The sequence below is a fragment of the Sminthopsis crassicaudata genome, chromosome 6 (assembly GCF_048593235.1).
Source record: "Sminthopsis crassicaudata isolate SCR6 chromosome 6, ASM4859323v1, whole genome shotgun sequence".
NCBI lineage: Eukaryota > Metazoa > Chordata > Mammalia > Dasyuromorphia > Dasyuridae > Sminthopsis > Sminthopsis crassicaudata.
In genome coordinates, this window is record NC_133622.1 from 243,942,364 (window position 1) to 243,969,245 (window position 26,882).

The 26,882-nt window shown below is 46.0% G+C and overlaps 3 protein-coding genes across 28 annotated transcripts in view; 2 read left to right on the top strand and 1 right to left on the bottom strand.

Annotated features, from left to right (window-relative positions):
* Window positions 1–529: 529 nt before the first annotated feature.
* SELENOH (selenoprotein H) lies at window positions 530–26,399 on the top strand. Of its 2 annotated transcripts, XR_012483786.1 has the most exons (4): window positions 535–910; window positions 994–1,139; window positions 1,222–1,539; window positions 26,375–26,399. XR_012483786.1 is itself a non-coding variant. In XM_074276835.1 (3 exons), exons 1-3 carry the CDS (start codon window positions 795–797, stop codon window positions 1,320–1,322), a joined length of 363 nt encoding a protein of 120 aa, XP_074132936.1. In that variant the 5' UTR covers window positions 530–794; the 3' UTR covers window positions 1,323–1,547. The 2 variants fall into 2 exon arrangements, 1 of the variants encoding a protein (XP_074132936.1); XM_074276835.1 differs by lacking the exon at window positions 26,375–26,399 and having other exon boundaries at window positions 530–910; window positions 1,222–1,547.
* On the bottom strand, window positions 1,605–16,080 carry BTBD18 (BTB domain containing 18). 3 transcript variants are annotated; one of them, XM_074276826.1, is made up of 3 exons: window positions 15,929–16,080; window positions 13,909–14,077; window positions 1,605–4,072 (listed from the first exon to the last, which is right to left on the bottom strand). In XM_074276826.1, the coding sequence occupies exons 2-3, from the start codon at window positions 14,030–14,032 to the stop codon at window positions 2,025–2,027; spliced, it is 2,172 nt and encodes a 723-aa protein (XP_074132927.1). In that variant the 5' UTR covers window positions 14,033–14,077; window positions 15,929–16,080; the 3' UTR covers window positions 1,605–2,024. The 3 variants fall into 3 exon arrangements, with proteins under 3 accessions (XP_074132927.1, XP_074132928.1, XP_074132926.1); XM_074276827.1 differs by having other exon boundaries at window positions 15,727–16,080; XM_074276825.1 differs by having other exon boundaries at window positions 13,909–14,080; window positions 15,727–16,080.
* CTNND1 (catenin delta 1) overlaps window positions 22,039–26,882 on the top strand; it is a 50,883-nt gene continuing 46,039 nt past the window's right edge. For 5 of the 23 annotated variants that reach the window (XR_012483776.1, XR_012483784.1, XR_012483780.1 and 2 more), the window contains exon 1: window positions 22,039–22,194. The gene's annotated coding sequence lies outside the window, so the exon portion shown is untranslated. Of the gene's footprint in view, window positions 22,303–22,488; window positions 22,556–26,882 lie in introns of all 23 variants that reach the window. The other 18 variants (XR_012483762.1, XR_012483772.1, XR_012483773.1 and 15 more) reach the window with 7 other exon arrangements.

Consider the following 26,882-nt stretch of genomic DNA (forward strand, 5'->3'; position numbering starts at 1 on the left):
TCCCTATTACCTTGGAAGGCCACCCTGCCACTGCCTCCGGGCCCGTCTGATGGGCTGAGCGGCTGCTTGGCATTTCTCAAGAATTACTTAATTTGGAGCCTTAGAACACCCCGAACTTGGACCCGTGGTCCGTGGGGGCTTGGTTTTCGGGACGGGCTTCGCGGAGCGGGAGCCCAAGATTGGCTCCCGGAAGTGTTTTCCCTTCACTAGACGGAAGTGCGGCCGGCTCCGCCGCTGCCCTCGGGTCTGGCAGCTCTTTCCGCGATCGCTCCTCTCCGGGCTCCGGGACCGAACCTGAGGCGCCCCAAGTAGGGCGGGTATTGAACCTGGCACCGCGCCAGGGGCGGGGCTGTTTCTTCATCTGCAGCAATGAGCCAGAGAAGGAAATGGCCAGTTGCGGCCGCAGGCCACTCTGGACTCCCGGGTTTCGGATTACGGACTCATTACGGGAGTGCGTGCTGGGGCGGTTGCAGAGTGGAAGGGAGGGTGGGAGGGGCGTGGCCGAGGGCGGAAGGGGACATCTGCGAGAGTGGGGAGATGTACACAGGGACATACCACTTAGAGAAGGAGGGGAAGGCAGAGGGTCCACGGGCTGTTGAAGGGCAGACGCCTGGCATCTTTCCCCGACTGTCCCTCCCCCCGCGCTCTGCCGCCGGTGGTTGCATCCAGACGCCCCGCCTCCCACGCGGGGGAGGGCGGGACCAGAGGCTGCGCACATCGCTCACTCTCGCCGAACTCGGCTACGCGGGCATTCTGGCCGGCTGATCCGCACGTGCCTTGTCCCCACGCGTGCCATGGCTCCTCGCGGGAGGAAGCGCAAGGCAGCCGAGGAGGCGCCCGAGAAGCCGGAGAAGCTGGCCCAGGGCGATGAGGCGGCCTCGGGAGCGGCCCGCGTGGTCATTGAGCACTGGTGCGGCGCGGGAGGGGGGGCGGGAGGAGGGGGGCTCCCGGGGCGGGAAGGGCCCGCCGGCTCACGCCCCTCTGTCTCCACAGCCAGAGCTGACGCGTGTACGCGCGCCACGCCGAGGCCGTGGGCCAGGCGCTGCGACTGGCCCGCCCGGAGCTGCCCGTGCTGCTGAACCCCACCAAGCCCCGGCGCAGCAGCTTCGAGGTGACGCTGCAGCGCCCCGACGGCAGCCGTGAGTGCGGGCCCGGCCTGGGAGGTGGGGGCGCGGCGCCGAGCTCCCCTCCCCCACTCACCCTTGTCTCTTCCTGTCCCAGGGGTGGAGCTCTGGACCGGGATTAAGAAGGGCCCTCCCCGCAAGCTGAAGTTTCCCGAGCCCGGGCAGGTGGTGGAGGAGCTGAAGACCCAGCTGGCTTAGACGAGGCCCGAGCAGGGCTGACCCCGACGGGGTTGTTCCCAGCCCCCCTTCCTTCCTCCCCCCCCCCCCCCCGCCCCCTCGCTTGCAGCCCTCTGCCCCGGGAGCATCCATGACGGACCGGGACCAAAGCGCCAGTCACGGCCCCGAAGCTACAGCTCCTTCCTCGGGGGCGGCTGCAGGCCCCCTCCCCCCTCTAACGTGACTAATAAAAGTTGGGGTGCCGCATACCTTGTGCCGCGTCTGTTTGTTGGGGCAGCCGCGAACGCCCGGGCGTCTGGCCGATGCGCGCCCCGGCCCAGAGACACATGCTAGGTTGGGGGGACTGAAAGGTGTTTATTACTGATTGCAGCGCGGGCTCCCCTCAGAGCCTCTAGATGGCCGAGTGAACCGCGGCCGGGACAGCGCCGGGTTCCTCCTCCCCCTGCAGCTGGGCCGAGCTGTCCCAGGGGTCCCTCCCAAGCCTTGGGGTTTCTGGCTCCGGGTCCCACTTATTCCAAAGTCAGGCAGAACGGGCTGTCACTGCAAAATGTACAACTCCCCCCATCAAAATCCATGGCAGCGCCCCTTCATCCGCCGGGCCCCCTCCCCGCGTCGGCGCGGCAAGGAGCGAGCCCCTCCCGGGCCGGAGCCCCCCTGGCCCTGCCCCAGGCCGGCCCCTGCTCTGCTGCCTCAGCCTACGACTCTCAGCCAAGCAGACGCGGCCTACGTCAAGACGTCCACCTCGGTCTCTGACTCGGACGAGGGGTCGGGCCACACGCAGAGGCTGGGGAAGGGCACCTGCCCGACCTGCGCGGTCCAGTCCACCACATCGATCTCCCCCTCCTCCTCCAGGCTGGCGGGGGACAGGGCCAGCTTCTCCGAGTTACCCAGCTCCTCCTGCTTGACCTCCGGGCAGGCTACTCCCTCCGGGTACAGTGTGTCATCAGTGACCGAGGGCTTCCCATAACTAGTGTCCACCCAGCTGGAGCAGGGAGGGGACAAGTCTCCATAGGGTGCGTGGAAATGGACAGGGGATTCAGGGCACAGCAGTTTCTCCCCCTGCACGTCCGGCTGGGGGCCGGGGGTCGCCGGCTCCGAAGTCCAGGGGGCGGCCACCGCCAGCCCTTCACCTTCACTGCCGTGGGAGGCCACGAGGGGGCTAAGAGGCTCTACGGATCCCTTATCCTCTCTCACCTTAACGGAGTCCTTCTCCAGCCCCGCAAACTCTCTGGGCCACAGCTCCACGTCTGGCAGACACCACTCTTCTCCTTCCACCCAGTTCTTCTCGGGCTCGGTGAGCGGGTAGGTGGGGGTCCTCGAGTTTCCAGCCCTGGGACTCTCCAGGGAGTCCACGGCGGGCCCGATGTCCGAGTCGCAGAGCATGAAGTCCAGGATCTCCTCGAGCTCGCTGGTGGCGGCGGCGCTGGTGATGCGGTACTCCTCCGCCTCACAGGGCTGGCCCAGTAGGGCCGGGACAAAGTCACAGGGCTCCCTGCAGTCTCCGCCCAACAGAGCTTCTTTGCCCACCATGTCGGGGATGTCTGGAAATTCTGACTTCACCATGGCCTGTTCTGGAAACTGGCCAGCGGCCAGCAGCGTCTCCTGGAGCCTGGAGCAAGCCGGAGAATCCAGCGAGCACAGGCTCATCTCCACGGCCGGCTTGCTCTCTTCTTCCATGAGGCCCAGGCCCGGCCCCTGAGTCTCCTCCCCGGACTCCCCCCCAGGCCCGGGGGTCAGCTGGCTCTCCTGAGAGTCCCTGGACGGAGATTCCTGGACCACCTCCCAACAGCTGCCGTTCACAATCTTGCGAAGCTTGACCCGTCCGACCTGGCCTTCCTCGGCCGAGTCGGAGCTGGGTGCCCTGGCCTCGGGGCTCCGCTTCTTATTCCCGCCCATCTTGGGGGTGAGGGAAGGACTGGAGGTCCCCTCCAGAAGGCCGCCCTTTCCGGGCCCCGGCTCCTCCTCGGTGATCTCCTTGCTCAACGTCTTCTGTCGCCACAGGCGGCGGCTGGGTGGCGCGGGGGCCGAACTGGGCCCCGTCACGGCGCTGAGGGACTTGGCCGAACAAACGTCGGGGGAGAGTTTTGTGCGGCTCAGCCTGATCTTCCTGGGCAGCAGAGGTTCGTCCACAATGGGGCTGGGGGGGAAAAGCTCGGCAGCTACGGGGCCCGGCACCCTCCGGTTCTCCTTGGGGCCTTGGCCCTGGCTCTTAGGCGAAGAGCTCTCTGCTTGTGTGGGAGGGCAGATCCGGGCCTTCCCCTTGATGGGGAAGGGGTCTGTCATTTCGGACAAATGCTCTGTGCTCTGCCCTCTGCTTTCCTCCTGGGGATCCTCTTCTTTTCCTAAGAGCTTCAGCTTCCCGCCCCCAGGGGCACAGGCAGCTTGGGGAGGAGGGAGGGGAGTGCGGGGGCGGCGGCTGGGGCCCACCACTCGGGCGGAGATGGGGGCAGGGGGTGGCGGCTGCAAGCATTCCCGATTTAAGCGTCTGCTCTGGGCTGCCCGAACCAGCTTTCCACCTTCCAGCTGAAGCGACTCCAGCTCTGAGACTCGAAGCTGACGGGCTGCTAAAAGCACATCTTGGGCTTCTTCCCGGGAGACTTCCATCTCTGAGGTGTAGAGGAAATCCACCAACTTGCGCAGAGTCCCAATCTTCAAGCCCCCCAGCTCTAAGACCACCTTTCGGCCCTGGGCCGGCCGCTCCCGCTGGAGGCGCTCGGTGAAGAAGGGGCTGCAGGCTGAGAGGATGCAGCAGTGAGCTGGGACTGCCTCACCTGGAGGGGAACCCACCAAACACATCAGTGTCACAAGTGGACATAGTGCTTCACCCCCACCCTCCACCCTCCTTTCCTCTTCCATGGAGCCTCAAATTGAAGTGGAACAAGTTCTGGAATCACTGTCAGACCCAGAAGGGATGTTACACTTCTTTAGGATCAAGTTCTTCACTTTATAAAGAATGGGGCTTAGCTAGAAGGGAGGAAACTTACCTGAGATCCCACCTGGAATACTAGGGCAGGGAGGCCTATGGGATGTGGGGTCTTCCTGACTCCTGGGCCCGCATCCCCTCTGAAATACTACATCCTAAACTACCCAACTGTGCTTCTGTCTTCCAAGAGAACAAAAAAGAAGCGGATCCCTGAGCCAAATGTAACAACAAATGGAGACTATCTTCCGAGCAGTTTAGAGGTGTAATTCCTAGGGAAATACCACTACTGTGCCTACAACCCTATGGCCCCACCCCAATGATATCAAAGAAATGCTCACCAAAATAGATTTTTAAAATCTCTTTTCGTAATCACTCCAAATGGGAAATTCCCCTGGGTTTTCTCTTAGAAATTTAAATTATTATAATGTGAATTTAATGGAATATTATTGTACCAGAAAAAATGACAAAATAGCTTCTGAGAAGCTTGGAAGACTTCTTTGAACTGATGCAGAGGAAAATAAGCAAAGCTAGGAGAACAATTTATATAGATGATATCAAAAACTGTTTGGAAAGGACTCCGTTAGTGCAATGATAAATGACAAGCCCAGAATCCGAAGGAGATCCCACCACTCCCCTCCTTCCAGAGAGGTGATGAACTTAACATGACATATATTTTTGGAGAAGGTTAATACAGAAATTTGTTTTGTTGACTATGCATGCTTATGAAGAGGCCTTTGTTGGAAGTCAAGATAATAAGAGGGATAAATGATTTAAATGCATGTTAAAAAAAAAAATGTATTTACCAAAAAGAAAAAAAAATCCATAACTCTTAAGGAAGACATATACATATTAACTACTAGTTATTAACAGGTCTACTTACTTCTCACTGGACACTTTGGCCTTTTTTCCTAAATAGTCTTCTTCCCTTAGAAAGTAAGCTCCTCAAGGGCAAGACCTCTTGGCTAGTACTTATTCCTAGCACTTAGCAGAGTGTTTCAATTTATCTGGGGACGGGGAGCGAAGACGGGGAAAGAGAGAAGGATACTGAAAGAGCAATCCACTTGGCCCTCAAGCAATTACAGGGGTCAGAGATCACCACATCCTATGCTCTGTAAGAGGGGATGATAGGTCACACCTTGTAGGAAGAGACCACAGTTGCTAAGAGTAAGGATCGAAAAGAATGCAACAACAACAAAAGACACTCAACCAGCTGGAGAACTGTCCTGAGTTAATAGGGATCAGTGCTAAGTTTTACATTTGGATTCAAAAATAAATTTCCCTAATAATGGATGGAGATCCAGCTTATAAAGGATGTGGGGTTTTTTTGGTTTTGTTTTTTAGCAGGGGAGGCTGCAAAGATTAACACAGAGGAGAGCAGATAAAATAATATGTGAAAGGAAACACGCCACTTATTAAGGACCTACTATGTGCCCAGCATTAAATTTTACAATCATCAAATTCACTGATCCTTCAAGAACCCTGGTAGATTGCTGCTATTAAATCTGGAACATATACTTTTACCTTCTGAATCCAATTCTTACTGTGCAACAAGAAAGAAATTCCATTTTACACAGATATATTTAGGATATACTATAACACATTTAACATGTATGGGATTGCCTGTCATCTAGGGGAGGGGGTAAAGGGAAGGAGGGGAAAATTCGGAAAATAAGTGAGTATAGGGGATAATGTTGTAAAAAAAAAAAAAAATTACCCATGTATATGTACTGTCAAAAAAAATTATAATTATAAAATTAATTTTAAAAATGCTAAAAAAAAATCTGGAACATAAAAATTTGCAAAGGTCAATGTTGAAAACTATCTTTGCAGGGGCAGCTAGGTGGCACAGTGGGTAGAGCACCAGCCCTGAATTCAGGAGGACCCAAGTTCAAATCTGGCCTCCGACACTTAACACTTCCTAGCTGTGTGACCCTGGGTAAGTCACCTAACCCTAGCCTCAGGAAAAAAAAAAAAAAAGAAAGAAAGAAAACTATCTTTGCATGTGTTTGGAAAAATAAAATGCCATTAAAAAAAAAAAAATGATTTCAGGCCCCTTCAGTAGTCTATTAGTCTCAATAGGTCACCCACAATGCCATATGAGAATGATCTAAGGCAGTTACTGGATTCAAGACTTTCTGTTTTAAGAAAGTTTTCTGTCTGTTCCAAGTATAAGTTGATATCTTTCTCTCTAGAGAAAATGAAGAAACTCATGGGACGGCTCTACAGAGTTCATGCTATCAGGGACATAAAGTGCTCCCCTCACATGGAAGCAAGGTTTTCATGGAGGGGAAAAAATCTGAAGTGGTAGTTGAGGCTGATGAAAAGGTAAAGGATGAATGTACAGTTATTTCACATCTCAGGGGCTAAGGGCATTATAGTCCCATGTTTGAGAAAATCTGTGTAAAAATGATTTGGCCTTCCTCTCGTCCCATGAGAATGATTTTTTCATGGGGTGTTTACAATAATTTACCGTATAATTTGGGTTAATTTTATACAACATTATACATATATTTTATGCACTTCTGGGTTTTTAAACCTTCTCTGTATCATCTGAAAAACTTCCAAAAATTTCCACTTAATTTCTTATGCTGATCCTTGCTATACTGAAACTGAAGTGGGGAAAAGTCATGATGTGGAAGAGATAACTGTATACTCATAATTTGAAAAAAAAAAAAAAAAAAAAAAAAAAAAAAAAGATCCCTCTTCCTGAAGAAAAGGGAGAGGAAGTGGCAGCTACTTTTGTTCCTGAGAATGATGAAAACAGAGCCCCAAAAGCTGTCAGGTAAAAAAAGAGACCTTTTGGTGACTCCTTCCTGAGGGGCAACTGAAACTTTTTAACATGATAATAACTGAAAGGTCTGTTGTCTTTTGGGAGTAATTATCCAAGACCTAATTGAGAACCTTCCAACTTGTCCAAAGAGAAGACTCTTCCTCTTCTGATGGATGGGCATAAATCATCAGAAAGATTACAAAGTCTTAGCCAAAAATCTGAGGACCAAGGCCCATTGGTGGGGCAGGTGGGGTTTATCTCACTTCCGGCACTGAAAGCAAGAGATAAAGAAAACTCACTTGGAAGTATATAGCTGACTAAAATGATGGTGTCTCACAAAGGGCCATAGATTTCTGGATCATAGTTTAGCATTTAACAGGTTTCTGTCCAGAGATGGAGTGAGCTAGCAAGAGCTGGCACGAACATATTTGCTTAGTATTCTGTGAATCTAATCAAAGGGCTTGACTAATAGAGGATGGGTCAGGGAGAAAGCAACACATACTTATACATATATGTGCCATAAAAAATAACTCTAATCAGAATAGTATTTGAGACACCCAAATGTTTTCAAGAAACAAAATTTTTAAAAGGAGCCAGTAGTAAAACTCCTAGACTCCACTATCAATACATAAGGAAGCATGAACATACATGTACAGACATACATCAAATTCAACAGTCTGGAGGTAATACACAGTGGAGATTTCTGACTAAAGACTAATTAAGGAGGCCATTCCAGCCAAGATGGAAGCCTGGATGGATACCAGCTTCCCACATACCTACTGCAGCAAAAACTTTGAAACTCAAGAAAGCCAATGAGATGTCTATCACTTCCTTGGAGAGGGAGGAAGACAAGGGAGAAATGTTGGAAAGAAGGCAGATCTTCATAAAAATAAAATAAAACTCACTTAAAAAAAATAAAGCAAAAGTATAGGCAGACCCGAGGCAAGACATGTTAATATCCATTAAAGACTAAGTTTTCGGATTAAAACATATCTCCTGGAAGAATAGTGCCTTTTTTTTTTTCATTAAAATGATCTACTTTATTAAAAATCATATTATACACTTTCTAAACTGTATATTAATAGCTCAATTTCTTTTATGCCTTTTTATTGTTCTTTATATACTAAAATATTTATGTTTGTTGTTGACTGTTAAATTCACAACAAAAAAAGAGGGAAAAAATCCAACAAGAGACCATTTTTAAGTAAGTACTTTCACCAAAAAACTCAAAAAAACAAACAAACAAAAAAACAAAAACAAACAAACAAACAAAACAATAGGCAATAGGGATAGAGTGTGTATGGTGGAAACTAGCAGACCCAATGGCAGCCCTCCAAAGCAGAGGTACTTTCTAGTCTATACTGCTCTCTCTCTGAAAGCAACAAAAGTCGAAGCCTCACCCAGAAATCTTTAGGGTTATCAGAAACCCCCCAGCAAGATCATTAGAAGTCCTAGGAAGCAGCTTGTCTCAGGGCTCCAACTCAAAAAAGGTCACTCCAGGGCTCCTAGATCCCTGTTCTGATAAAGACATAGGAAGCCCTGAAACCCAGTATTCTGCACCTCAAAGATGGAGAAGAAATGGATCCCAGGGGACATAAAGCAAGAACAAGCAGGGTCAACCACCCTACCCAAAAGTACCCGGAAAGCAGAGCCTGCCTTCAACAAAGCCTTAACTCAGGAACCAAAACCTGAATAATGAATAAACCAGAGACACTGACTAAAGGACCAGTATCAAAAATGATTACAAATCTAAAAATCTCACAAAAACAAGAATTCTGCTACAACTTTTAAGCACAGCCTCAAAGGGGGATAAAAAATAAAGGATTTTTGACAGTTAATACCTAACACAAAAGAAATGAAAGATAAAAAATGAAGTACTGTAGAAGGGAAAGTGATAAACCTTAGCCAATTGATGAACTTCCTGAAAACCAAAAGTTGAACAAGAAATAAACTCCATGAGATAGCAAGAAATATTAGGACAAAATCAAAAGAGTGAAAAAAAAATAGAAGAAAGGATTCCATAAAAACCACAAGATTCCAAAAGAAAAACTTGGATATTCTAATCCAGGAATCACAACTGAAAACTGCCTACATCGATCAGAGCCAGGATAAAATAACCCACTCACTGCCCCCTGTAAGAGATCACCACCCCAAATCCAGGCAAAAGTCAGAGCTCAAAAGCAGCCAGAAGGCAGCAATTCAAGTACCAGAGAACCAGGAAGGTCCTCACAGGAAACCTGGCAACTCCTACTTTAAAAAAGGGAGATGCTGAGAGCACAATATTCTAAAAGGCAAGAGATAAAATTACAGACTAGCCTTCTAATTTAACCTGCAAAGCGAAATTCTCCAAGGGCAAAAACATGCCTTTGGAATATAGAGTGGACTTTCTGGCATATCTGAAGCAACTTTGAAATGCAAACAGCAGAGTACAGAGGAATCTAGAAAGGAAAAGCAATTGGACACTGAAAGAATGCTAACATTCTAATGGGGAAAACAAAAGCGTGTCCTTCAGAACTTTGAGCCTTTAATGTGTGAGTACTAAGAGAATTAAATCAGAAAAACAGAGAAACTCACAAGGAGAGATGAATGATTGAGACTGTTCTGAAAAGGAGAAAGACAAGATCAGTAATAGGAATACATTAGTTTCAGAAAGGAGGGGGAAGAGGGTACAACTTTCTCCTAACTGGGATATATAAGAAAAACAATCTAAAAAGTATAGAGGATCAAGTAGGAGGAGAAAGTGAATATTAGGTAAAATCTTAGTCTTACTTAAAGTGCACAGAGGGTTGAACATACATGTTAACAGGATGAGATAGAAATGTATCAGATTTAAGAGTTTGGGTGTTTGGGGTAATATAAATATGTATATTCAAGTTCCTAAGTGGGAAGATAGGAATTGGGAAAGAGAAAAAATGGTGATCCAGTACCGAACTTAATGAGGAAGGGTAATGGATAAATCATAGAAAGGAGGGTGGGCAGACCGATGTAGGATTCAGGGAGCAGACGTCACACATACAACTGCAGGGTTTGCTGATGTTTAGACAAGGAGCATCACTGCAATGGTTCTTTAAAATGCATAAAAAGAACAAAGCTCAGAAAGAAGCAGGACAAACAGGATAATTTTACAAGTAGGTGTGGTATTATATGCTTTTATAAAAACAAATATAAGGAAATGGGATATTTTGTGTTTTGTTGTGTATATGGGAATGTTTTTTGGTTTTTATATTAAATATACATATGCATACATACATACATACATACACATATATACACATACATATATATATATCTTTTTTTACCCCGAAATTAATGTAGGAGAAGCTAAGTGGGGAAGTGGATAGAACACCAGCTTTGGAATAAGGAGGATCTGAGTTCAAATCTAGCCTCAGACAACTTGACACATACTAGGTGTGGGACCCTAGGCAAATTACTTAACTCAGATTGCTTTGCAAAATAAATAAATGTAAGCAAAAACACAGGCAATAGCATTTGTTACATAATGGATAGGGTGCTGGGCTTAGAGTCAGGTAGACCTGAGGTCAACTGCCTTAAGATATGTCTTAGTAGTGAGGTCCTGGGGAAGTCAGTTAACCTATGAGTGACTCAGTTTCCTCATCTGTAAAAGGGCACAATAATATGACTTTTCTCAGAGGCTTATCAAGAATATCAATGAGAAAAGGTGAAGTTCTTTGTAAATCTTAAGGTACTCCATAAATGTCATTATCATGGTTGTTGTTACTACTTGGGGAGGGAGTCAGCAGGAAGTCAGAAATGTACAAAGAGCAAAAGTAAAAATTTCTGAAAGATCAAGAGATGAAGAAACAAAGGCAATTTTATCTTTAAAGTACGCTACAAGCAGCCTGGACATAAGAACAGGAAAGAGTGAAGTCCGGGAAACACTAGTCTGGCCTAGTAGGAAGGGGAGCCTTCACTTCTCTAGGCTTCTGCTGGAGCCCTCTCTCTCAACCAAAGTCAGACAGCCTTCTTAATTTGTCTTCAAAATTTCATCCATCAAAAGTGGAAAACCTACCAAAGGGGAAGTTCCACTCTGGATCTGGTTTTTGATGACAGGGAAGTTTAGACGTGAGGATTGGTTGCTGGGGTAGATATGTGGAAACCCTGGGGTTGACCCGTCTACTTTCTTCAAGAGCTTATGAGAAAGGAGAAGCAAGATGGTCACATTCTGTCAGCAGGATCTGCTAGCAGAATTTAGAGGAAGGGAAGGCAGCATTCCAGGGATTCAAATCCTCTAGGGAAAGTCAGCCTGGGAAGGAGGAACAGGAAATTCTGAGGACAGAAAGGGAAACAATTCCAATAAGGAGGAAAAACTGGAGTTGCATGAAGACACCTATGTAGATAGATATTCAGAGAACACATATAACACTTCATAATTCTCAAATCAAATTAATTTAAAAGTTAACTTTTGAAAAGAGCCATAAATGGTAAGGAAGAATCCCAGAGAATGAACAACAGCCCCCAGAGTGCTAAAATTCAGAATGAGTTGGGGCAGCTAGTGCGGGCACCCACAGAAACAAAAAGTGTTTCCCCTAATGTGAGCAGGATGGCAGGTGGGCTGCTTGGAAGGGATGGGAAGCCGTACAAGAGAGAAGATAAGACTGTTCTGGGTTGGAAAGGGCAGAACCACCCTAGGCAAAAATACAGGCAATAGCATTTGTGACATGTGAGGGGGTCCTACCACAACTCTACTTTCTGAGTTCTCCTCCGACATCCTTCTCCTTTCTCATACTCTCCAGAAGAAAGTATCAACCCTCAGGTTTCCATGTGTCTGCACCAGCAACCAATCCTCCAATCTAAACTGTCATTGAAACCAGATCCAGAATTTCCCCTTAGGTGCCAAGAGCTTGATAAATGACATCTCTCTTTATCCTCCCACCAATCCTGGAAGAAGGCTGTGGTTCAGAACAGTTTGCAGATGAAGAACTTGCCTATGGTCAGATATAGCTAGGTAGGCTCTCAGGATGGCTTTGAACCCGGGTTTTGCAGACTCCAAATTGTCCACTGTGGTAAAGAATCTCACACAATTCCCGTGGAAGATCTGGAACTGGTGAAAGACTCACAGTAATAGATGGTTTGATGTCCCATGGCAAGAGGTCTCCAGTGGAGTGCCCCAGGTGTCTATGTTGGATCCCTAGTTTCATATACAGGGTGTCCCCAAAATCTTAGTTTACCTTTAAGCAATTAAAGAGAGCTGAAAGGCATGAAGTAGCAGAGGTGAGCTTTAAAGCCAGTTTCTCCACCTTCACACTTTCCTCGGTTCTATAGTTTAGGATGGCAAACTTTTTTTATCGGCAATGTAGATAAAGGCATATGTGGTATGCTTTATCAAACTTGCGGCAGATAACAACAAAGCCTGGCTAACACATAGGATAAAAGCCAACATCTAAAATCTCAATAAGCTAGAGCTTTCACATGGTTCTATTAAGATAAAATTCAATGGAAACTCTCATACTTGGGTTTACTAAACCAATTTCCCAAGTACGAGGGTGTATGTGTGATTAGCAGTTAGTCTGAAGATCTGAGGGTTTTAGTGGACCACAAGCTCAATCTGAATCAGCAGGATGATGAGGCTAATACTTCCAGGAAAGGTGTCAGCCCCACTGGATTCAACTCTGGTCCGACCTCATCTCGTAGTCCCTAAGTTATACCCTCCCCTAGAGCAGCATGATTTGTGGACCTCTTTTTGAAGGTCCAAAAAACCTTCTATTTTTTTAGGGAGGGAGAGAGGGAATGGGAAATCTTTTCAAATGTGCTTTCATAATTAATACTTAGATACGATCTGTCTATTAAAATACTCCCTTTTCCAACCACATAGCTGAATAAGGCCAGAATTTCTTCCTGAACTTCAAGCAAAACAATATATTGAAATAAAATGAATGGAGAAACAGATAAGAAAATCCAGCTGCCTTTGATGAAGCCATTAAAGAAATTTGCAAATTAAAACAATAACATTCTTCTCACTCAATTTTTTTGTTTTATAAAAGTTCCTCCTAAAATTACATGAAAACATAATAGCTTTATTACTTTGAATGTATTAACGAATTAATGCATGAATATTTTAAACTTTTATCTAGAGTTTATCTGTTTTTGTATAGGGTGAATACTGATAGAAGCTGCATAAACAAAAAGTCCAAGATTTTAACATGGCTGAGCCCTGTGGGTAGGCCTAAAACACCTCCCTGCCAGGGCCACTCCACTATCTGGGACCGGCCTGCTATTTCCAGGAAAAGCCCGAATCAATCTCTCCACGCACTCGTTCTTTCCCAAACAAGGCCTTCTCCCCGTACTCCTAGACTTCTTTTCTTTACTCCTCATTGGTTCTAGGTCCAGGATCAAAATTGTTCCTGGATGGGGTGTATCAACCTATTCTCCTCTGGCTCCCTTCCCCATCCCCCATCCCAGTCACTCTAAGGACACAGGGACCTATGTTCCAGGAGAATCTAAATTGTGATCTGAGGACAAGGACTATCTTTGCTTTTATATCCGAATCCTCACTTCTTAACTGAAAGCTGGACCCAGCATCCATTTGTTCAATCATTCACTGAAGATTAGCTACGAGAAGGAGGGGGGTGGGACTGAGGTGGCTATCTTCAAGGATTTGAGGGCTGTCAATACTTGTTCTGCTTGGCCCCAGAAGGCCAAATTAGAAACATTAGGTAGAAGCTGGGAAGAGAAGCTTGGTATCTAGAAACACATTCGGATAAACAGACCTGCCTTGGGAAGTAGAGAGTACCCTCCCTGAAGGTCTTTAGTGCCCTGAATCAGGGCCATCCCTTTGGGTGGAGGCCAGACCAGATGGCCACTGAGGACCCTTCCCAAGGGGCAACTCTGTGATCTTGCTCAGAAACTCCTCCCCTTCCCAGAGCTCCCCCCCCCCCCCCCCAGCAGCCTCTTACCTTCTGCCTGCAGAAGAACATCACAGAAGACACCACTCTGTTGCTGGTGATGGAGTTGTAGAAAAGCTAAGCGAAGGAGCCTGGGATTCCTGTAGAGGATTCTGGGGCTCTCAGAAGAACACATGGTGACAGCCCCAAACGCCCTTCTGTCAGTTCACAAATCAAGTACCTGCTGAGGAAGACACGGTGCTTCAGACTCGGTTATGCTTTACTGATTCTTTCTTCTCACTGGGCTGCCCTGGAAGGAGAAAACTACTCGCAATTGCACCGCCGCCCCCCTAAGTTTAGTGAGATGGGGGCCAGCGCTGCTCCCCCATCTTGCAGGTGAGAAAATAAAAGGTGAAGGAATTTGTTCTCAGTCACCTACTAATTGCCTCGGTGGGAACTGAAGCCAGGTCTCTCCTGAATTCAAGCTCTTGCCCCTACTTCCAGCTACAGACAAGGGGCCTGACTGGGGCCAGTGGCCTTGCAGATCACAAAGTCATGCCCCAAGACTCCCCCCTGCCATCGCGCCTGCCTCCTTCTTCACAAAGGAGGCCGGGGGCGGCAGGCCTTTCCCAACAAACTGACCCGAAGACAATCCTGGCAAAGGCCACTTGGGTTTCCCAAGTGCCAGGCCTTAAGCAGGAGGGCTCGGCCTGACGTGTCCCCGTTAACCAGCAGGGGGTGCAGGGGGTTTGGGAAGCCAGGCGAGCCAGGACCAGAAGTCTGGGGCTGACCCATGGCAGCTGGAATGTCTCTGCCTGCGGGGCACCAATCCCTACCAGAACAAGCTCTTCACCTGGGGTCCCTAAACCGCTTTTTAAATATTTTGATAACTCCATTTCAATAATAGCCGGTTTCCTGTATATTCATTTTATGCATTTAAAAACATTATTCTGGGAAGAAGTCCATCCATAGGCCTCCCCAGGCAGGGTCCGGAAACAGCCCCCTGCCCTGTGCTGGGCAGGGGAAAGGAGCACGGCTAATGCTCCGTAACTCACTCGGAAGGGAGCCTCTCCCCGAGTCCCCTGGAGCGGGGCTCGCCCAGCGGGGATTTAGCTCTCCGGACCGCTCCCACGCGGGGCCCTCGCCGGGCCGGCCCTTCCCCACCCCGGCCCAGCCGGGGGACACCCGAAGACCCGCCTACGGGCACACGTGCCCCTTTCCTGCTTGCGCTCCCAGCTCAGCATGTGACTCGCCACATGAACTTCATAACCGCGTTTTGGAGGAACGCTTCCCGGGCTGGTGGCGGACCAGGTATCCCCCAGCCCCACCTAGCTGCCCGGCTCCGCAGGGAGAGGCGCCTTGGGGAGGGGGCTCCTGGGAGGCCTTCTCTGGGGGGCCGCGCCAGCGCCACGATGCCCGGGCGCACGGGCGCCAGGCACCTGCTGGGCGGCTGGGCGCGTGCCTGCTGTCGCGTCTCAGGGCGGGGGGAGCCCGGGCGCTGGGCCCTCCCTCCGATCCCCACTCACTGCAAAAGCTGGACGTGGCTGCTGCCCCGCTGTGCACCCCGCGCCACGCGGCTCCCTCCGCCCAGGGGGACTCAAGGCTAGCGGGGAAGAGACGGCGGGAGTTAGGGAGCTCGGCCGGGCCATCCCCATCCAAGAAGGCCTACAAGGGAGGCCGGAAGGGGCGCTGGGCAACCACAGGCCCCTGGGGAAGGGCCTGCTCCGCTTCCCTGGGTCTCCTTCCTTCCCCTCCCCCTCAGGGTTCCCGGACTGGCCCCCGGGGCCCCACCCCTCCCGCAGGCTGGCAGATGGGAAGTCCACCCGGGTGCCAGCCGCCTTCCATTCCCCCGGGTTCCATCGGCTCGGAGGGGCCCAGCAGGCGCTTCACCTCCAGGGCGTCCGCCGGGCAGACGTCCCTCCCAGGCAGGGTTTCTCCAGTCTCCGCGCGAGCTCCCAGGACAGCCAGGGGCTGCTCCCGCCCTGACCCCCCGAGGGCGCAGCGGGAACCTAGGAGCCAAGGTGGGCGTGGAAGGAGGGGCGAACTCCTGCTGCAGGGGTGCCTGGGAGGCCGGGCGGAGGCGGGCTCTCACCGTCGTCGCGGCCACGCGGGGGGCCCGCGGTTCGCATCTTGCGGTGCAGGCGACGACCGCAGGAGGCGGTGCGGGCGGCGCCGCGCAGCCCGGGGCAGCGGAGGCGGGGGGCAGGGGGCAGCGCGGGACACGCGACTCCGAGCGCGCGGCGCCAGCGCCGAGAGGCCACGTGCCCCCCTCCCCCCGCCGCCGCCGCTGCCGCCGCCGCCGCCGCCGCCGCCGCCGCCTCGCCACTCGATTGGAACGGGGTCCCGGGCGGCCCCACCCAATGGCCTTCGCTGGTCCTCCCCGTCGAGATCCTCCCCCTTCGAGTCTGCCCGGCAACGCCGTTTCCATTGGCTCGGGGGCCCCGCTGGGGCCCAATCGCGAGAGGAGAACCGGTTTGGGCGGGAGGAATGAGGCTCCGTTTCTCAGGCCTTCGAGGCTGAGACGGCGGCGGCGGGAGCGGCGGCGGCGGCGGCGGCGGCGGCGGGAGCGGGAGGCCGGGGCTGGGGAGGCGGCCTCGGCGGCGGCGGGAGGGGGGCGCGGCCGAGGGGGCAGCGCGAGCTCAACCCGGCGCTTCCACGGCCCAGGCCGTGGTCGGGGAACTCAGGCGAGGAGGCGGAGAGTGTTGGGGTAAACGAGGGACCCTCCGTCCCCGCCTGCCCGCCCCCAGGGGTCGCTTGGCCTGCGGCGCCGCCAGGAGAGCTCCGGGCTACGGGCCTCTCGTGCGGGATCCAGTCCTCGAGCCTAGAAGCCCCGGGCTGGGGCTGAAAACCACCTCCTCAGGCTCCTCCGGGACCTCAGTGTCCCTCTTTGGAAAATGGGAGGAGGGGTTGGCAACGGAAAAAAAAAAAACAAAAACAAAAAACTGACCGGATTTAGACTAGGAGTATCCGCTTCTTACTTTTTGCCCTCGTGACCTTGGGCAAATGACCTTTAACCCTTGGGGGGGACTCAGTTTTCTCATCTATAAAATGAGCTAGATGAGCTTGTAAGACCAACCCCCCCAGGTCTAAATCCCTCCAAAGGGTCCATCTTTGTGCACGGGGATCCCCAGAGCGTTTTCTGTCCTCCCATCCCCCCCTACATTGTTTGACGTTGTGAAACTGAAATAGTAACAGCGCCTCCCCCCTGGGCTCGTGGTGGGGGGAGGAGGTGAATGAGGCATTTGTCTAGTGCTTTTCGTCTGGGGCCGCAGGCGGTACTGGGAGTCATTTTTACCATCCATGGTGCCCATGAGTCTCTCCCTCGTGAACACCAGGCCGTGTGAGCCAGCCTGGTTGTCCCCCTTGTAGAAGCAGGCCTCGCCCCGGATCCCCGAGCTCCTTCGGCGCTCTCCCGAGTTTCTGCCAGCGGGATGCCCGGGCAGGGCCCTGACCATTTTGGAAGTGCACGTCTAAGAGCCTGTGGTGTTGGGGCCAGGGTGGTGGGGGGTGGCTCTGGCTGTGATGGGGGTCCTCCGAGCCCCTACCCTAAAATGAGTAGCCTGGCAAGGGCTTTCCAGCCATAACTGCCCGCTGAGGGCCCGCTGGTGCTTCTCTGGGCACAAATCTCTGCCTTTCTCGGTGACCCTTTGGCCCCGGGCACCCGACATTCTGTGATAATGTCTAATTCAGCCTGGCTGAAACCGAAACAGGTCAGATAAAAAGATCTCCAGGGGTGTGGTTTCAGGGATGGAAAAGGAAGATTTCCAAAGATAAAAAGCGAGGCTGAAAGCAGGAAGACAGATAGAAGGGTGAGTACATTAGAATGAGGTAACAAAGGGACATTAAAAATAGAAAGGTGGAAGGATAAAAAAGAGAGGAAGCCGCTGGAATTGAAGCAGCTTGGATTTGGCTTTGAGGGATGTGGGTGAATGTGCCGGGCTGGGGAGAGAAATCCAAGCAGGAGCCTCGCCCCTCTTAGAGTTTTGTTCTAATAGATACATAGAGGGGAGTGTGGCCCGAAAAGGCTGGGCAGGAGAAGCGGCAGTTGGTGACAGGGCTGATGGACTGGTCTTTTGAGGAGTGGCGCTACTGAGCTGATGGTTGGTATTACTGTTATTTTCTTCCAGGTTTGCTTCTCCGGACTCTGGGCAACTTGCTTTCTCTAGGTCTCAGTTTCCTCTTTTGTCAAATGAAGGAGTTCTATTAGATTATTAGATCTATTAGATTAGTGAGAAGTATCAATCTATTAGATTAGTGAGAAGTATTTTATAATTATAACATTTGTTGACAGTACACATGCATAGGTAATTTTTTACATTATCCCTTGTACTCCCTTCTGTTCTGAATTTTCCCCTCCTTCCCTCCACCCCCTCCCCTAGATGGCAGGCTTTCCCATACATATTAAATATGTTATAGTATATCCTAGATACAATATATATGTGCAGAACTGAATTTTTTTTATTGTTGTTGTTGTTGCAAAGGAAGAATTGGATTCGGAAGGTAAAAGTAACCTGGGAAGAAAAACAAGAGTGCAAACAGTTCACACTCATTTCCCAGTGTTCCTTCTCTGGGTGGAGCTGATTCTGTCCATCATTGATCGATTGGAACTGGATTAGATGGAGAAGTATCAAATTTATGGCCTATAAGCATGACAAAAATCCCTGAGTGGGATCTGAACCAGCTAAAAATGTAGTTAGGAAATGTTTAACAAGATGAAATTACAGTACGACATAATGTTACTTTGTGCTTTTCAACGTCAATGCACATCACAGGGATCCTCTTCCACTTTAATACCATTGGACTAGATGGTCCCTACAATTTCTTCCAGCTCTGAATTGTGTATGATTCAACTTATATTTTCAAAAATGTCTACAAATCGAGGACACCAATCCAAGTATAGAGGAGAAAGGTGAATAAGGAATAACACAAAGTTGTTTTCTGTGTGTGTTTATTTTAAGAGGAAGCAAGAGTTGAGAGGAAATAGAACAGAAGGGGGATAGATTTCGATGGAGCCAGCAGGAAAAAACAAAGAAGACAGAATCCTCAATGTTTATAATGTCTCATTGTATTATCCCTAGATGATGGCATTGGCCTTCCACTGAGATGGGGTTGAAGCTTGAGCAAAGAGATTAAGAGTATACTTTATCTTCTTGGGAACGTGTTGATATCAGGGCAAAGCTAAGTATCCTGGAGAATAAAGTCATCCTGTAGACTTGTAAAATTGGCCAATATAATACAGTTGTCTTACACAGATATGTGGTGATTTTTTTTTTTAAGTTCAGGCTTATGCTTTTAAAATTTCTTCCAAATTTTTACTTCATCAACTTTTTTTAAAAATTAATTTTATAATTATAATTTTTTGATAGTACATATGCATGGGTATTATTATTATTATTATTATTATTATTATTATTATTATTATTTTTACAACATTATCCCTTGTATTCACTTTTCCAAAATTTCCCCTCCTTTGCTTTACTCCCTCCCCTAGATGACAGGCAATCCCATACATATTAAATGTGTTACAGTATATCCTAGATACAATATATGTACTTCACCAACTTTTAAATGATCAATCTGCGTGTTTGTGTATGTGGCGGCGGCTGCTGCTGGTTTTGTCAGTATTGAGAGTTTTGAAATTGAATGAAAAATAGATTGTGTTTTTTAAAAAAAAAAAAACCAGCATTTCTTTAGAGATCATAATATAATTTTGTTTCTTTTTATAGTTAATGCAGTTCAACAAATATTAGGCACCTGTTATATGTAATGGACTTTGATAGGTACTGGGTATAAAAGACAGCCAGCCAGACAGACAGAAAGAAAAGAGTTTACATTCTTCTGGGTGAATTTAGCATATATAGAGATTTCAAAATGGAAAATATTATGAAGAGGTCCCCTCTCTCCCCCTTAATTCTTTTCTAATTTACCGTAGAGATGATTTCCATTCAATGTTATAGAAGAGGTGCAGGTTGGATCAATTTAATTTAAGAACCTTTTTATTTTTTTTTACCATATTTTAAAAGATTTATTTATTTGGTAATTTGTTATGTGTCTTTATTTTAACATTATTTACAGATTCAATAATGGCCTTCACTTTTAAACACTGCCTTCTTTGTTCTGCACTTTCATGAAGTAGCCCTCAGTTCATGTGACTGTTCCTATCTGAGCTAATCTGAAGCAATTTTGCAAGAACAGTAATATACAGTATGATATCCCACATTCCTTTCTATTTTCTCAGGTAGCCATGTTGATCTGGCAGGATATCAAGTGAATCATTTAAGTAACATTTATTGCTTATTATGTGCAATGCATTGTGATGATCAATTTTCATAATGCTTATTACTTGCTTTTTCACTATGTTTTGAATTTTTACATTTCTGTTTCTTAGAACAGCCCAGAGTAGGAACTGCATTAGTTTGGGAATCCGAAGGTCAGGGTTTTAAATGCTGTGGTTCTACTATTTAAAGAATTTGTTAGCTTGAGCACTTGGCTAGTTTGGCTTCAATTTTCTCTTTCATAAAATCAGAGGATTGGGCTAGAATGAGCTCTATCTAAAGTCTCTTTTTGGCTCTCAATTCTATGATCCTTTAGCTGACTAAATCCTCATACAGTTCTTTCAAAGCTATCCAAAGTTGTCATTACTTCCTAACCATTGTTTTTTTTTTTTTTTTTTTTTTTTTGGTTCATTCCTGTACAAAACCTTGGGTACAGGTATTTCATATTAGGAGACTGAATCTAATGTTTATGTACTGATTATTTTATATATAGGGTTCAAAGAGCAATATAGAAGGAAAGACTTTTGTGAAAGGTGGGGCTTGAATCTTGACAAGTGGATAGGGTCTGAATCGGCTTAGAAGAAAGAAGAGAAAATTAAGTTAGGGGTAACATCCATAGTCCAGCAATGGGAGCTGAAAGATGAAGGGCTGTTCTAGGAATAATGACAAGATTAAGCTTATTGGAAGGGCGTGTTCTTCTCTAGATGTGAGATAAACTTGAACAGGTAGGGTGGGGTGAGATTGTGTAGGGCTGGGCCCAGGGTAATGCACTTTGTCCTACGGGGAGCCACCTAGGATTTTGCAGGGTGGGGAGTAATTTGAGGAGAAAAGTGGCGTTCTGAGTAAATTGATCCAAAATCATCCCCCTTCGAAGATAATTGGGATTTTTTTTTTCCTTTTCATTCTGAAAAGGAAGTTCTCAACTCATATAATTTAATACTTAGTGAATATTATATTCTGGATTCCATACTAAACACTTAGACACACAGACACAGCCCCTGACCTTTGACATTGGAAGAGCATAATTTATGCCAGATATCTCAGTATGTTTGGATAAAAAAACGAATAAAAAGAATTCTGTGTGGTCAAGTTAAGTTGAAATCATGACGAAAACATGCATAATTATCTTTTTGAGATTCCCCCAGTTGAATTATCGGGGCAGTTTTGTAGTCTACATCACTTGTTCTATTTGGTTCACAGATTTTTTGATTGGAAGAAAAAAAAAACAACACATATATTAAAGAAACTAATCAATTAAAAAAATTAAATCCCAGCAATGGAATTGTGATTTAGCTCAAAGACGATTATTCCAGCCCCCCCCCCATAAATGGACTAAATACATGCTTTCTGTCCCTCCCTCCCTTGAACTCCATCCCCTCCCCCCTCATGGGGGGGGCTGCTCCTTAGGAAGGGACATAGGAAGTTGAGAAAACCCTCACCAAACACCAATAACCAAAAACAATAAAATAATTTGATCTGTAAACCAGCATCTCTTTTGCCTGGACCCCCCTTCCATTCAGAAAGCAGGGGGAAGCGGAGACAAGGCAACCCCCCGCAGTCCCATCATCAAAGAGAACTCAGGAAATAGCTTAGGCTTGTTTCTATGCAAAGATTACTAAAAAAAAAATTCCCCAAACCAAACACCTTTTTTTTTTTTTTTCCCTCCTAGGCTCAGGCCCTGCCATCCTTCCTCTAGGATTGTATATCCTTTCCTTTTGCAATCTATCTAGATATACATGTTATATAAATGCATATGTATTTTTAAAAGTTCTGTGTCTTTTTCTGTCTCTTTTCTCTTTTCTTTTTTTTTTTTTCCCCTAATTCCTATAATAAAGTTTCCTATTGGATAAGGTCAGCTCCCTGATTTATGCCTGGTTTCTATTGGAAGCGCTCAAAGGCTGACATCACTTAGGAAAGCGAGGGGGTAGGGCTGGCAGACCAGTTTGTCACCACCCAGGCTCCCTTGCCTTTGGCTGGGTGCAACTTCCATTTTAGGTGTTGGATCTGGGAGGAAAGAAAAAAAAAAGAGGAGAGAGAGAGAAGGAGAGAAAGAAGATTGGAAAGAGCCTTAAAGGAGGAAGAGGTGGAGAAAAATTAATTGCATTATTGTATTTGTCTTTCTCAGCAGTATTGGCAAGGATTTGGATTCCTTTTCGTAGAGGATTGTTTTTTTTAGAAGTCTGCAACCGAGGTGTGTGTATGTGTGGATAATGTGTACAGAAGGGGCACGAGAGACTAGCTAGTTTTTACATTTTTGCTAACGAGAGGGATTTTTAAAAGGTGCTGGCTGTTTGGGGAGAGATTCAGCTAGGCTGACTGATTTTGGAACAATTGTTTCCCTCTCAATTTCTGCTCCTTTTAATTTTATTTTTTAAAGCCAAACAGCAAGAAGGACCAAACTTCTGGGTCTCCAGCGCTGGGAGCTGGCTGAGCAGCTCCTGAGGGTAAGAGCGGTCCTGTGAATTTGCCTTTTGGTGTATTTTCGGATTGTATTATTTCCTTCTGGGTCTAAGGGAACACAATTACATAACCTTTAGTAACAAAAAATTTTCAAAGTTGGTTTTTTGGTGTATTGTGTGTGGGTTGAGACAGGAATTTGTCTTGAGGTCGAAAGCTGGTTTCACAGATGGCTTTTCATATGTTCCAAAACCTTATTTTACTTTTTTTCCCTGTTTGTGGACGTGGAAAGTTGCAAGGAGATTTGCAGCTTAAGCTGTGGTAGTGGTTTCCCACTCCCTTTCTCTCCCCCCCCCCCCCCCCCCCCAGAGTGTGATTAAACTCCCCTAGTCTTGTTTCAGCCTCATGCTCCTGGGTGGATCCCGTTTTACTTTTCCAGGTGCAGTGGGTGGGAGCCTCATTCTCTTCTACTGGCCCTGCTGCTTTGCCTTTTAAAAGAAAACAAATGGATCCCCATTGACTGCTGCATTTGCCTTTTCTTAAAACTACCTTGGGTTACTAAGACTCCTCTCTCCCCCCCTTCCCTCCCGTCCTCCTCCTCCCCCAATCTCAAAAAAAACTATTTCGAAAGTTTTGGAATGAAGAGGTCTAAGTAGTTTTACTTGTGAATGGAAGAGAAAACAAGAAATGATTTTAGTTTTTTATTTCTTTAGGGACGATAGGGTTTAGCAGAAAGCTCTTTGCATACTCGCGTTTTCAATTCATTTGTAGAATTTTAAAAGGAAATCAATGTATTTTTTAAAAAGTGAAAGTTGTGTGGGTGAGTAGATTCTTAGTTGCTTTCCTAGAAGATCAGAAATCTGTAACATTGTAGGTACGGACTCCCCCTCCCTTACTTGAAGTCATTTTTATTTGTGAAATATTTTTTTCATATACTTTTAACACAATTTTAAATGATCACAGTCATTAGCAGTAGCCGGAAACTTCTCCGTTTGCCTTTTTAATAATCAGAGCAACTCTAAAAATTAGAAATGAAATTGAATTCAGTGCCTAACTATCATACCTTTAACAGTCCCTTACATGTTTAAATTTTTAATTTAAATTAGGAAACTTTGATTGTTTTTACGTGCACAACTTGAGCATCTAGGGATTTGGCTTGCTTAAGGCTTTCAAAATAAAATGGAACGTTTTCCTTTTTGTGTGTGTCATGCTAAGGACCAAAGTGAAGTGGTTCTTAGAAACTCTATCAATACTTCTTTCTTCCTTGACTCTCCAGTCCAAATTTAAAAAGAAAGGATGGTAAATCATACCATACCAGTGAAATGATTGATTTAGCCCTTTGGATTGTTGTTTTTTATTTGAATAGGTAGAAAAAATTTAGAGAATAGACATGTCCTTTTTTCTGCTTTAATTTCATCCTAAGGTTCTGAGTAGATTTTTGGATCATTTGAATTGCAGGTTGATCAATTATCCATCTAAATCTTTAAATGGGTATCTATTTTGAAAGATTACTAAGGCACAGTGATAGTAGGATCCAAGGAAGTGCCTAGAGCAGAGGTTTTTAATTCTTCGTATGTGTGAGTGTGTGTGTGTGTGTGTGTGTGTGTGTGTGAGAGAGAGAGAAAGAGTTGGACAGACCCCTTTGGCAGTCTAGTGAGGCCTATTGAACCTCAGAATAATTTTAAAAATTAAAATGGAAGGAAATGCTCATTTTTAGTTAGATGTTAAGTTAAAAACAGAATTTTTTCCCATCCAAATGAATGCACTCCTCAGAAATATATCTTTTGAACTATGGACCCCAGGTTAAGAAACTTCTGGTCTAGAATTAGTGGAGGCAGCTCTAGACATTCAGTGGTCTGGATTTTAGATTAGAAAGGAGATTTATCTATTCTTTCATTTTCTGTCTAATCTTGAATAATTGTGGAAGGTTTGGAACTAGAGAAAAGGGTACCAAGATACTCCTCTTTAGGAAGTAGGCCTAAGGCCCTCCAATTTCAGTGCTAAGCTAAGTGGGTATATTTTTATGTTTTGTTTTCACCTTTGTAGTAATAGATCTTTTTTTTTTTTTTTTTTGTAATAGATTATTTGATATTCTGTTGACTTTTGTTCCTGAAAAATCTATAAGTAGGAAAAAAACTCTCTAAGTAGGAGTGTTGGAACTAAATTTAGGAGTAAATTCCACAACTGTATTTTCTTAGGCAAAGAGAAATGGGACTATAAAATTTGCCTTTAGCTGACATGGAATTTAGAGCATCTACTACCATTTTAAGAAAGCCCTAAATCATTAAAACATCTGTCCAATTCCCTTAAGAGATGTAGGTGACAGGCTTGTGTATGTAACTAGTCTTTAAAAAGAAATTAGAATAACTGGAAAGAAAGAGACTTGCCTTGAAAGAGTTGCCTTGAAGAAATCATTCTATCCCACTTTATACCCAGTTCCCCTTTATTTTCACTTCTCAGACCAAGACTGTTACTCTTTATAATAGATGCTTTAAAATACAAACCCTACTAAATGGCAGCGTTTTCATCTTGTTCAAGGTCCTCCCTTTTCCGTAGTAGCTTAATGTACATTACATTTCTGCAATTTCATCAAAGAAAACCTCTTAACTATCTACTATTTTCATGATGGGGGAAAGGGGATCTGGCCTAGAGGGGGTTACTGTTTCAACCTTTTGATGAGGAAGCTTGCCTTCTGTGTAGTATCTTGGGCTCACCTATGGTATTCTTTCTCTTAAGAACCTTTATATCATTTGGGCTAATCTTTGCTTCTTAGTCATTGGTCTGGCTGTAGGAACAAGTTGCAGATAGACTTGTGTTTAGCATTTAGGCACTGGATCCCTGAGGCTATAGTCCAAAATGTTGGAGGGAAGTTTTCATGATGCAAGAACAAATTCTAAATGCTAGTAAAAACCTGCCAACCTTATATGCTGTGTATTCAATATTCTTCCTCACCTTTTAAAAACCGTTGTTGTTTACTATATCTTCTTCCCCCATCCATCTCCTTCCCCCCCCCCCCCCATTACATACCTTCTGGCAAAAATGCTTATTTTTAGGCCTGGATCCAGTTTACTCCCAAGTCTTGAAGATTCCCAGTTGCCTTTCATTAGCATATCGAAACCTGCTAAGAGCTTTTTATATCTTCACTTTGGAAAGAACCTAATGTTTTGTTGGATTCATACTAGAAAGGCTATGTTTCACATTAATTTTCTACCTGAGATTCTTTCTCATATGCTGAGAATATTTTCCACTTTTTGCCACATTTAGAACTAATACATTTGACTATAAATATTTCTAGAAGTGTGCACTTCGTTTTTCTGACACTACTTCATTTGAAGTAATGTCCACCTTGTGGTTACTTTGCTGTAGGAGGTTTTTTGTTCATGTGGTTTAATCTTTTCTTCCCCCCAAAAAAGGGTTAATGTGGCACTCAGTTGAAAATAGGGATTTCTCTGCTTAAATGCAGCTGCCTACAAGGTTGCCAATAGAGCATTGATGTAGCCTGGCAAGGAGATTTTTGGAAGGAAGGAACAACTGCTCTGGTTTAGAATGTCCAATGGGGAATAGAGGGCATGCATTGATTTGTGTTTTTGTTGTGTAGCTTATTAGCCATTTTGAAAGTAGTTTGTCTCTTCAAACTTATACTTTCTATAATAACTTGTTATTAAATATTAAATAGTGAGAATGGAACTTAGCTATCTTGGCATAGTAAAACTCCCAGTTGCTAGATAATCTAGATGAAATTTTAAGACTCCCTCAGAATGCATTAGATCTGTAATGTCCTGTTGTCTCTCAATTGTACTCCTTCCCTGGGAGGAGGTTTCTTTTCTGTAAATCCTTTTCTCTGTGAGCAGATCTAATATAGAAAGATGGGCGCAAAAAAAAAAAAAAAAGGCTCCCAAACTTCTGGATTTTGTTAGCCAATGATTAGAAATTGGGGACACGTTTACAAAACAATTTTATTAGGTTTCATTAAGTACTATGGTTGATTTTAGAATGTTAACTAATAGCAAATGGGCTTTTAATTTTTATTGTCTGCATTTTGAAAAGTTATTGGTGTTTATAATCAGTTCTTTATTTCAAAACTCTGCTTTGTGACTCAGCAAATACACTCAGGACTCAAAACAAATCTCACAATGTATGCAAAATTTAGTTTTTTCTTTCTACTAAAGTCTCGATCTTTACTTTTCTATGAGATCTTCACTGTTTTTCTATTGTTCATAATTAAGCTTCCTTTATGTGATCTTTTCATTTATATCATTGTCATTGTGTATATTCTTTGATTCTACTTATTCAAGATCAAAGTTGTTCTTTTTTCCTGAATTTCTCAAAACAGTTTTTTCTTGGTATACCGTAAAATCTCATACAAAAGTCTAT

Excerpts from the sequence above, each read along its gene's own strand:
- BTBD18 (XM_074276826.1), bottom strand. The coding sequence starts at position 14,032 with ATGTGTTCTTCTGAGAGCCCCAGAATCCTCTACAGGAATCCCAGGCTC. Across the intron at positions 4,073-13,908 it reads TGTTCTTCTGCAGGCAGAAG|GTGAGGCAGTCCCAGCTCAC; the intron begins GTAAGAGGCTGC and ends GTTCCCCTCCAG.